Genomic DNA, 12364 nt, shown 5'->3' on the forward strand with positions numbered 1-12364 from the left:
GTTTATTTTCTGCATTCGTTTCCACAGGTCACTTTTACAGTTACTGAGTGTGTCTCAGCCATAACCACATTTGCATGATCCACACATTATAGCTTCAAAGCTCTTGTCAATGCAGTTGAGCATCGCGATTTCTGAAAACAAAAATTCTGACTGTTATAATTGAGCCATTTAACAATTAGTTGCTACTTTCTCTCTCACTAACGTAACCGAGTGATTTTCCTTTTATCGGTTACCAACTTTTAATTCCACTTCGACATTTGGGCCTTGGGCTATGGGTTTGGATCATGGCCGCTGTGGATATAAGCAATTTTCTTCACTGTGCTTTGACACAAAGCATCACGATTAATTTCCCTTGTTTCACCTGAAGATCATGGAGAGAATTTCTCCGAAACTTTAGACTCATTAAAGTAAACAAATTAGTTTGTTCCATGACCCTCACATTGGTTATATAGCAATTCGGTCAATGCTGTAATGTGGTAGTAGAAGACATGCAGGCAAGGCCTCCACAAACCTGACATGCAGCAAAAAAACCCAACTTGGTCTTCCTCTGCGGCATCGTTTGGCAGGAATGTCATGAGGAAGCTTGCTAAGTCAAGTTTCTGTTTCACAGCAGTTTTGGACCTGAGCTTAGCATTATTGTCAAACGCCGACGATAATACGGCACGACTGTATACCTGTTTGCACCCGAAGCTTTGACAGCCACCCTTTTTCAAACACGTACTTTTTCCCTTGCATCACAGCGTAAGTCAGGTCAGCACATTTACCAGCCCAGCAACTGAACGTTTTGATCACTGGTTTGAAACACAGACAGAGATTGTGAATACAAAAAGGATTAAAATAAAGTCGTATTTCAGTTGGCTAGTCGACTGTGTGACTGATCTGCCTCGTGAGACCAAAGAACATATGCTTGAAAGTTAAGGAGAATGTTTTTGTTTGTGGGTGTTGCACCCTCAATCCATGTTGGTGATTGCCACAGATCGCAGATTAAGGGCTGCATGTGTTTCAGGACAAAACATTCTCGCAAATACGAAGGACCAAGTCATGTTGCTCATCTGGACTATACATCCAGCTCTGTACTGTACAGTAATCCCCTCACTCGTTCATTTCCCTTAAGAAACGTTATCCATACCTATAGACTTACACTTACTTTGCAGTGCCTTGCCAATCCAACTTGGGGTGAAGTCCTTCCCATGCTGTCAGTCCTGGGTTTTTCTTTTTTACCATGCTTCACCAGTTTGGGAAGGGCAGGATCAGTTCAGATATTGCTAAAAACTCATGTTATCCGTGGCCGAGAGTCAAACTTGGGTCACAAAGTTAATAGCACACTTACTGGAGGTTCGAATCGAACAAGAGTTGCGTGATGTGTGCATGTAACTCCGGTATAAATAGTTTGTGATTAAATATAGGTGTGCCTTTCGTATGGTCGATTAAGATCGTCGTGCACTTTTCAAATTCCTTCCTCTGCTCAGTCCTGAAGCACAAATAAATTGCAACCCCACTGCCACCGAGTGCGCAGTTAAACACAGCAGGAACGACAATTACTGTGAATGAAGAAAAACCCAAATGTGTCTTAACCCACTTGGTGTGAACAAGAACGGAATCGGTTCGCTTAATCCTGCGTTGCTGTTGTTGCTGCTGCTGCTGATGATTTTGTGTGGAGCCCTAATTACCAAATTCCCATGGTCCTGGACCCAAATAACCAGGACAGGTCTCTTATGCAAGTGCCCATCTGTGAACGCTTTTTAACCGGTATTCTTTCTCCGAAGCTTTTGGTCGTTGGTAGCCTGCACGTGTGCCTGCTGGGCGCGGAGTGCGGCAGCGTGCGTGCTGTGCCAAGTGGCTCAGTGATCACATGCGCGTAGGGGTGGCGTGTAATGTGTTTTAGGAGTACATTACTTAAATGCTTCATTCCTCTCTGACAATATAATATAAAAACACCCTACCCCTGGCATGTTCTATCTGGGGAAAATGTCAAGTGTGAAGTCATGGTCACTGGTGATTAAAAAAGATGTTAACATTATATATTGTGTGTGTATATATATAGATGTAGTGTTTACTTTCCAAAGCAGTAGCATGCGTGGCAATGCAGCTGAGTACAGAGGCAGAAACCCCAACAGAATGTTGTTCAGACACAGTTTAAAGCAGAACCAGTGCAGAGGAAATGATATCTCATCAAGGGGTGCACATATCGCTAGCATGGTACCAGCTAATGAAAGATGCATTCCCAAGTCGTTCCGATTTATGGTAAGCATTCTCAAAGCAGCTTTATAATTCTCGTGAGAAAGGCCTTAAACGATTTTAATTATTTTTTTTAAGAACTCCCCTGTGAACTGTAAATCTAGCCTGCTCTGCTGGCTGCTTGCAACTTGGACAAAGTGAAGCCTAGTGGCTGACCTATCGCGCTCCACCAGTCGTAAGCGCCGTCGATCTCAAAAGAGCTGTCATGCTCCTTTACCAGAGGGACATTTGCACTTTTGTGCGTGGCGTCGGCTGTCAGTCAGCTGAATTTGTTCAGCTAAATGAGCGTCGTGAGCAGTATGACCTCATTGTGAGAACTGTGCTCACCGTAGTGTATTGACATGGGAAGAAAAAAACAACCCATTTATTTTGGTGTCCATGGGAAGCGACTGTAAACATTCCATGTGAAATGTGGAACGGCCATCAATGAGCGACACCACAGCTTCATTCATGCCGCAAGCTCGAAAGCTGTGTTTGCGACCACCTATGCAGCCGTCCCGTATTATTAAAACAGATCTTGCACAAGGAATGGTATCAAAGGTACAATCAGAGTGGTGCACAAACATTGCATGCCGAGAATCTAGATGCTGTGACTCCCACTGGTATGGCTTCCGAAGCACATGGCCCTCCCCTCCTCACCCATTCCCACGCATGTTTTTTTTCCCCAGTGAAGAACCCACGTCATAACGAATGGGTGCCTTGAGGCCACCGCTAAGCCCATGCAGATAACCTGCCGAGTGTGCCCGAATGGTCAGTGCCCGGTGCTTGCTGTTGGGTGCCTGGCTTCGCGTGCTTTGCCCTTGGAGCATCCCGTTCGTGTGAGTCAGCAGGATTGTTATTCGCTTCATTGTCTGCGAATGTCTAATTTTAGCGGGCTCTACTCTAGAAGCAAAAGCAGCCCACATTTTAATAGGGGCGGCTCTGCATTTTGGTCACAGCCTCTTGGTCTGGCTGAATGTATCTGGGAGATATGCATTGCTTGTACTTAAAAGTATGCTCATCACAAGAGCGTGATTGACTTAAACTTTTAAAGGATTGTTTTTGTTTCATTTCTATGTACAGTACCGTACTTGGTAACTGTAACTAAATTCATTGGCCACCGGCAAAGAGCCTGAAGCACCTTGTTCGCATGAGTACACTATTTTTAATCTCATAATTCTACAAGGATTTATCAACCCAGACAATGTTTTCACAATCGCGATTGCGGTTTTTGGCACATCCGCTGCGACGATGGCTTATTACTTTGACAGTGGCACACGCTGTTTGCTGTCGACAGAAGCGGCAGCAGCAGGAAAAAAAACAGAAGCAGCAGTAGAAACAGCTGCAGCAGCAGCAGCATGAGCAGAGGGTTAACGGCCAGAGCACGCTGAGGCTGCTCACTTGCCTGGCTGCACCTGCACTAAAGTGAATACGGATTGAGATTCTGCGTCACCTCTCTGCTTGCTCTCATGTCGCAAGAGATGCCTGTGATGCAGCGAGGCTCTTGAAATGGGTTTTGACTGCTGGAGGAGGTGTGGACAAGAGAGTGCATCATGTCACTGGAGTAACTTGGGTGGCAGCTTGCATGGTCTTTTGGCATTGTTTTTTTTTTCAATATATTTCCAGTAAAAAAAAATTACCAATACTTTTCAGAGATGGTGTCACAACCATGGGATGTTATTTAATCATTTTTAATTGAGCGAAAACAGAGGTGGTTTTTGATGGAGATCAGAGGAGGGTCTGCTGTGCACAGATTCTGGGGTATGCACCATGGCCCTGTTCTCTGCTAAAATACACTCTTTGGGTGTTTCTGTGTGTATGTATATGTGTGCGTGGTTTAGAGTACACTGGCCATGGATAACATAAGTGGCTGGTTGTATCTGAATCTGTTGTGGGTCTCTCCTAGTGGGCTCTTTTAAAAGGTGTGGGCAGTATTCCTTTATTTTGAGTGTTTATCTTTTCATGAGGATAATTGCAAATTATCGATTCATCGGTCTTGTTTGTCAATGATTAAAAAATAAATGTGGCAAGCGTGCTTAGATTTACATTGAGAGACGGAAACAGGATCACATGGATTACAAAACATCCAGAGGCTAAATACATGATTCTAACTGTTGTGAAAAGTAAGTGGACTCGAGCAAGACACGTCGCTAGAAGGGATGATGACCGATGGTCGAAAATATCGATGGAGTCGCTATTCAGGGATGCAGCGTCTCTGAGCAGACGTCAATCAAGGAGATGGGAGAGATGACATTTGCTCGTGTGTGGGTGCTCGGTGGTTCAATATATTGCAGGATTGAGAGAGATTTGACGTCTTGGGGAGACCTTTCGTCCAGCAGCAGATTCATCATGGCTGATGATGATTGCAAATGATGCGGTATTGAGTCTTGTGAGTGCTAAAACAGAAATGTGGTAAGTGTGATTCTGGCACCACGGGTGTCAGTGTCGTCACACTGAATTTGATTTGGGGTACAGGAGGTCCATGAACGGCCATTTAAGCCCCACTTAATTTGATTTAATCCGAGCCAAACGACATAACTCGTGTCTGGTAAAGGGTGAGTCTTACCAGGTACGTAAAGTTCTCAGCTCACAAAGAGCGCCTGCATAATGGGAAGTGTTTGTCTATAAATTTTGCACATTGTTAAATTAAGGGACAGTTTTCAGGCTCACTGAAGACAAGTGCTTGAGTTTGGCAACACTGTGGATATGGATTCAGTGGTTAAGTTTTTTTCATTGTGAATAAGATAGATTTTCTTTTATCATCCCTGTAAAGCTGGAAATCTCTTCCACGAACATAGCGACATCTGTACATAAAATATTCAGTTCTTAGGAATAAAGTCCTATTCGGTGCTTATGTGCTATACAATATCTGGCCAGTTGGCACTGTGGTTACAGCGTACGACTCCCAACCAGAAGGTTGTTAGTTCAAATCCTGGTCAATTCGTTCCATCTGGGATAAATAAAATAAGTACTACTTTGTGGTTAAGTCTAACAGTCACCTAGCTTTATCTTTGAGTATGCCATGAAAATGTGGAGTTTCCACCATTTGCTCAGGGCCCATTGACTGCCTGAACATCAACAGACTGACCTTTTGGCAGAGGCAAAATATTTCACGTGACTTCTTGCATTTATAAAATACTCTTCTTTGGTTCTTTCGGTAAAGTTACGTAGAATGAGAATTAAATAATAAAATAAAACAATAAAATTCTCACGACGTTTCGTAAATATAAAATACTCCTAAAGCTAAGCAGCTTCAGAAGTATTTGAACGCATGACTCTCATGTGGCTCGACTGGTTCACGTGTGTGGACGCTGATTTATGGTGCACCATAATCACGCGCTTAGAGAGGGAAGGGATCGGCAACAGCATCATGACACCTTGTCGCACCTTGCGGGGGGCTTTGTTTCAGTTCACTATTTACGTCGTAGCTATGAATGATTGTATCATAGACTTGGTATTCTATTTAGTAAACGTAGCACAGTACACAAAGAATAGTGACAGGGGAGTGGCAGCCAAGGAATCGAACACAGCCATGCCTAGGTGCTGGCGGATTGTTAGATTTTGCCGAACAATGACTCATATGATCATGACATGGGGAGACCTTCATCCAACAGTGGATTGATCATGGCTGATGAGTATGTGACCTACAATTATAAGGTTGTGTGTTCCTATCCCGGAATGACCCCTGCCATAGGAATATATAATTCTGACCGCAGACTCAGGAGCATCACCACAAATGTGTACCTCCTGTTGTATTGTCTTTAGTGTATGGGCACATTTTATTGTTATTAAGAATAATACCCTTCATTTAGCCAGTTACACATCACTGAGTCTCAAAACATTTTCTAGGAGGGTCCTGCGTTGGGATATTTGGGCAATTCCATGAATGCGTGTTTGGTTTGTGGGAAGAAAGGATAGAAGCCAGAGAAAACCCACTCATACATGAGGATAACACTCAAAGCTTTGTGCAGGTACATGCAATAATGAATTGCTGTCCTGCCATCTCCACAACCACCTCACCACCCAAGCCTGCCACACGAAATCAGAGATTGTCTCCCACCAAACTACTATCCAGTTTTAACATTCTATGATGTGTTTCATGGTTGTTTCACTCCCGGTGCTAAGAGTTTCCAGCACATGGAGAAAAACGTCGGACATCGTGCAGAACAACACGTGGTCCAGTACCAAAAAAAACGCATGAGAGGGCTATACAGCACAGCTGTGAAAAATCTACGAAGTAGACTTCAACATGCTTAGCCTGATGAGATCAGGAAAATCCCGGGTGATTTGGCAGTAGGCATGATGAATATGAGGTGGTGGTTGAGGAGCCGTCTGTTTGTGAACTTGGTGACGGAGCCCACGTGCTGTGTATGTAAACGTGCACCTACCCTGTGCTGTGCCTGCAGATACGCCATCGCAGACGAGGCGTACCGCTCCCTGCGGGACCACGACCGCGATCAGTGCATCCTCATCACAGGAGAAAGCGGAGCCGGCAAAACTGGTGAGCGACATGGTGGCGGGAGTTGGGGGGGGGAGCGCACAGAGGCAATCAATACATTTTTTTATTATCATCAAGTAATCTATGAACCAAGAAAATAAACCAACCAGCCAGCCAATCAATCAGTCAGCTAACCAACCAATCAGCTGATCACCCATTTAATAAACCAAAAATTAAATTATCCATTCAATCAATAAGTCATTATAAAGCCAATTAAATACATATTAAAGCAATTAAATATTTATTTTTATTAATTATTGAGTCACTAGGTTAATCAAGGAGGTGATGAGTTCCAGAGTCTAATAGTGTGGGCATTAAGGAAGACGCGAAGCATTTCACGTGCCACTCTGGCAAGAAAACACATTGCACTCCCAGTCTCCATTTTCACGTTGAACGCCGGTCGTCACCCATGTGGAATCTCTAAAACAAGGGAGGGGCACTTCCTGGTGATGAATGGAATGTCGAGCAATTTTTGTGGGAGTTTTTTTGTTTGGTTAAAGGTCGGAGGTGGTGCTGGGCCTCACCTGTGAATTGTTCCATTGTTGTGGTACCGGAGTGAGGCATCGAACCACTGCCCCTGATGCCCCGGGTGGGGTGGCACTCAGGTTCACCCCTGTGGTTTCCTGGGTTCCGTGGATGGGCGGAGCGCGCAAGCATGCCTTGCTTGCTTGCTGTCTGGGCTGCTGCTGCCGCCAGCAGTTCAACTTCTGGCCCAACAAAAATACTCGTCTGTCAAAAACTGCAAGCATGGGGCCAGGACTCAGCCAGGCTAATTAATTATTCTGACTCCAACGCAGTAGCCCTTTTTCAGAACTCCCGTTTTCATTTCAACCGCGCAAGACGAGCGCTATGTTGCGCTTCCATTTTACAAGTTGTCGTGTCGTGGAGAAATGTCTGAATTGTGACACAGTGGATTAACACTGCCACCTTTTTTATAGCTCTTGCCAGTGTAAAGCAAACCAAATGCAGGCTGCCTATACGATTGACATCTCATAAATTTCGGAACGCTTCGCCCTGCTGGGTTTTTCAGAAATATTAAACACGAAGCCTTGTGCCGTCACAACTCAGGCTCGGTTATGTTTCATGAAGCCGTGGAATCTCACGTTATCTTCAGAGTGATGTTGTGGCTAATGCCTTCCATGTGTTTCCTTCAGTAAGTGCTCCTATTTATTCCGCCGCTCATGATTTAGCCAAGTTATGCGGCCAAGCGTGCACCGGTTTTTCTCACACCAATAAACTCACAGAGAAAGGGAGCTCATATATGAGGTTCTGAAAAACACCCTAAGTGTAGCTTGTGTTGAGCACCAACACTGTCGTTGATTCTCTCGTAGATCCACATACGCTGCTTTCCCATTCTTGGGAAGAGGCTCACAGTCAGTTAGTTCTGCCTCCAAAATACTGCATCGTCATTCTCTGGACTTTACTCCGGTCCCACGTCAATTGAAACCAGTTTCCAAACCCCATGTTCATTTATGTCGATCGAGTGGGATTTATCAATCAATCGATCTTTATTTTGCGTGCCAATATCTCCCTCAGTAAAGTAGGCATCAGTGCACATCACAACGGAATGGGAATGGTCCAAGGCGGGCATGGAGCAACATGAATAAAAAAAAGAGAAACCCATCATGCCCTCAGCGGCCAACACCGACTGAGCAAAGTAAATTGCAACTGCGTGGAAAATAAAGTGCAACCGTGCGCAACAAATATTTATTCTTTTGTTATCGGTTACTTAATCGTCGTCATCGCCAGGCATTTTCTAACCACTACTGGATGAAGACATCCTGTTGTTGGCGAACCAGGATCAGAATGATGAATTAAAGAAGCAAGCACGTGTCTTCCTCTTGTGTTCACCTCTTATGTGGAGCTCCCAGATGCAGGTGGCAGCAGTGACAATTGATGACTGTTCTGTACTGGTGAGGCCTACTAAGGACCAAACCAATCTACATGTGGTTCTTTATTTATGTGAATGGTGATAGAAAACCCCCATCGTAACAGAGTAACGATGCAGGTCGGAACACCATGAGTTTCGAAAAAGACTCAAATATGTACTAAAGCATACCGCCATTTGTGCACATGCAAAAATCCAGCGGCACTTCCCGGCTTTTTTTAATAACAAAAAACTACGACGTTTCGATCTCAACGCAAGCGCGTGTGTTGCGATGGAAACGTCGTAGTTTTTTGTTATTTTCTTTGAACCTATCTACGTGACTTTACCAAAAGACCCAACAAATATGAATTCCTGCAGTCAAGATTTATGCACTGCACATCTTTGTTGTTGAATATACCTCGTGTGTGGTAAAAAATGAAACAATAAGTCCTATGTTTGATCTGCATGTACAGTAGGATGTCACGTGAACACATTTAACATTTTCCAAATAAATAAAATGAAATAACCGAATGAAAATGACTGAGTTCCTTGAATCTAATGAACCAGACAGCAAACCAATATTCTCAGATGTGATTGACATTGAGTAATTGGGTTACGGGTCATGGTTGGTGTGAGTGAACCTGTCTGCACGTGCCTATGCCTCTGTGTGTTTTTGCCTTTGTTTTCTACATGGCGCTACAGAGGCCAGCAAGCTGGTTATGTCGTACGTGGCTGCCGTGTGCGGGAAGGGCTCCGAGGTGACGAAGGTGAAGGAGCAGCTCCTACAGTCGAACCCAGTACTGGAAGGTGATGCATGGATATGTGTGGCGTGCCAGGGAACCTTTTAAAGACACCTTGAGCTGCCAGCAGTGACAATAAGCAGTGGATATGCCTCTACGCGAGAGATGTGATCTCGTTTTACCAAATGACATGGCTGGAGATGAAATGGGCACCATTCTCTTATGAGACAAGCTTTATGTGGGTCATAGAAAATCGAGCAGAAAGTGTCCTTTCTCCCACCTCGTCTGATGCTTCCCCACTGCTATATTTTTCACCCGCAGTTCCTCACAAGCTAGGCCTCTCGGTGGCTGAATCGCATCCAAAACTCGAGAGGAGAGGGAACCCAGTTTATAAACTTCTCCGTTTGCTTAAATGCGTCGTTTTGATCATTTTTATTTTGTTTTGCACAATATATAAAAATGTTGTTTTTCAGAGTTCCCAAATTCGTGCATGTGGTTTGCATTTTAAAGCTGGGTGCATGTATGTGCGTGTGTGCACATTCACAGCTTTCGGGAATGCCAAGACCATCAGAAATGACAATTCGTCACGTTTTGTGAGTGTTTTTTCTCCTCTACACTTGATTGCTTGAGCCAATTTATTCATCTGATTGTTCACACGAGGGCCACACACGTTGGGCTATTTCTGCCCGTAGGGAGGGATTGTAAAAAAAATGAGTATACAGTTTTTTTTTTCCATCTGTCGGACTGCCAGGAGCTGTCGCACCAGTAGCTTCAGTTTTCTAGTGGAGGCAGTTCAGTCTACACTGGTTTATTTACGTGAAGTCTGGTAATTCGACAAACATATACATGTTGTAATGATGGTGTCCATGCTGCTTGGAAGGCTCCCCCCCCCCCCCCCCCACAGGCAGTGTTGTGGATGCTGACACAAAGCCCTTGCTGCTGCCACACACAGCACCTGGTGGTGCCAATATTTTACCGTGTGTGTCTTAACGGTCATACTGTACATTGGAAGAGCAGATAACAAGGTGCATTGAGAGTTAACTAAGAGTATCAACTGAAAACGACCCAAAAGCATCTCTATCTTTGTATCAAATAAGAAATGCGTAATTGTAAAGCCAATGCATATTTAGGAACCATTTCATCGGCTCGTATTCTTCTGTTTAAGTGAAGCCATGTTGATTGGACTTCGTGCTTGTTGGGTGATGGTGAGTTATTGTGCTGCTCTTGACAAATCGGTTCAATTCGCGTGGTAACGGCGTTTGCTGCTCGCAGGGAAAGTACATGGACATCGAGTTTGACTTCAAAGGAGACCCTCTCGGAGGCGTCATCAGTAACTGTGAGTCTTGCGCTACTTCGCGAACCCATTTATTGTTTGTGCTCTTCTCTGAGGGATATGCGTTCTCTGTGGTCTCCATGACGCAGACTCTCACAGGAGAGAATCAACATCTGTATTTATCCTGGAGAAATCCGATGAGCTGTGAATCTCCTTTTCACAGATGTCCAGTCAGAAAGATGTGATCGCAGTGAATGGAGAGGTCAAATGTGTGTGCAGCATTTGAATGGAGTGGTTGGAGAATAAATAGACATCGCTCACTTCTCAGGGACCTTAGAAGGCAAGCTTCGTGTTGATCAAGGGGACAGAGAGCAGAAAGTGCCCTCCTCTGCAGACTCACCTGATGCTTCCCCTGCCGCTTTGGTTTTATCTGAATGTTGTTCATGTGAACCATGCAGGGAGGGCTCAATGGTTTTGAATGGAGGAGATTGCGTAAGGACACGTATAAACCACGACTCCTGCATTTACACACGTGTATATATGTGTATACAGTATATGCATGTTCAGATTTATTATTCAGAGGCAAATATTCCTCCCCACACTTGTGGGTTTTGTATTTCGTGTCCGCATTAAGAGACGCGTCGTCTTGTTTGAACTGGCACCCTTCAGTACAGAGCGTGGAAATGTAACAGACGGGTACTCGTTGCGTACATTTTTGGACGTTTTTTTTTTTTACCACGGTTGTTTTCGGAAGTTTCCAAGGTACGTGGATTTTTGAAGAGTTACTTTAGTTTATATATTTATAACATATTTAACAATCCCAGAGTTAAATGTAGCATTCAGCGCAGCCCCTACCCGGGGCAATAAAACCTGTCCTTGCTTCACAGGGTGAGGAGGGAAGTTGGCTTGACACATGCAAGCCCCGGTCCAAATATAACCAAACTGACACAACATCGCATTTGGGGAAGTTCTAAATCCGTCAGGTTATTGTCAGTTCAGTTCTCATTTCTTTTTGTATTATGAAACAATGAAAACCTGTGTTTAAATTCATGGTATGCCACTGCGGACACTTGCTTGCTAACAAGGAACCGTCTTTCAAAAATATTTAGAAAAACCAGTTGTGCGAGTAGAGTTTTTTGTGCACAGGCACAGTAGGTGGGAATTTGTAAATATCAGAGACAAAATCAGGGCATGCTCCCCCACCACCCAGCCATTCGTAACCGAGGCACAAGTTAATTTTACTGTCCTGTGCATTGCAGCAGGACAGTTTAGCGAGAGTAATGAGCTTAACGTGACAGGAGCACCAGTTCTCTCAAAGCCATGCTGGGTTTACAGCAGTTTTTTTTCTTCCAATGTTGGGCTGCTCTTATGCAGTGTGCTATTTTTGCACGCTGTGCCTACACACTATGTGACGTTGTTTATGTACATCTATTCACTTATATTAGGAGACGCTCAACCTCTCTAGGGGGGTCACTAGATTGGTCACTATATTAATCACAAGGTTGATTTAAATTGTGACTATCCTCATCACTGCATGGAAGGCGATGAATCATTACACTTCTGTTATCCATGACTGGGACTTGAAACCAGGTTACCATCTTTATACATGCACATGCACAGGTATGTGCACATCGACTCATGGGTGATTATGAGACCAAGATCCCACAGCAGGTTTGAGGAACCGGAATGTGATTTGCTTCGGAAAATAAAGTGAAGCTAGGCTTCACACTTATGCCCTCAATGAGGTCCAGGGCAGGCTCTCATCAAAT

General features: G+C 44.3%; 1 protein-coding gene across 1 annotated transcript in view; it reads left to right on the top strand.

Moving 5' to 3' along the window:
• MYO1B (myosin IB) overlaps positions 1-12364 on the top strand; it is a 73403-nt gene that overhangs the window by 21510 nt on the left and 39529 nt on the right. The window contains exons 4-7 of the mRNA XM_032946255.2: positions 6624-6718; positions 9285-9389; positions 9869-9915; positions 10595-10658. Of these exons, the coding sequence (XP_032802146.2) occupies positions 6624-6718; positions 9285-9389; positions 9869-9915; positions 10595-10658 (311 nt within the window). The remainder of the gene's footprint in view (positions 1-6623; positions 6719-9284; positions 9390-9868; positions 9916-10594; positions 10659-12364) is intronic.

Source organism: Petromyzon marinus, chromosome 4 (assembly GCF_048934315.1).
Source record: "Petromyzon marinus isolate PM22_M1 ecotype Great Lakes invasive population chromosome 4, UKy_Petmar_22M1.pri1.0, whole genome shotgun sequence".
Taxonomy (NCBI): Eukaryota; Metazoa; Chordata; class Hyperoartia; order Petromyzontiformes; family Petromyzontidae; genus Petromyzon; species Petromyzon marinus.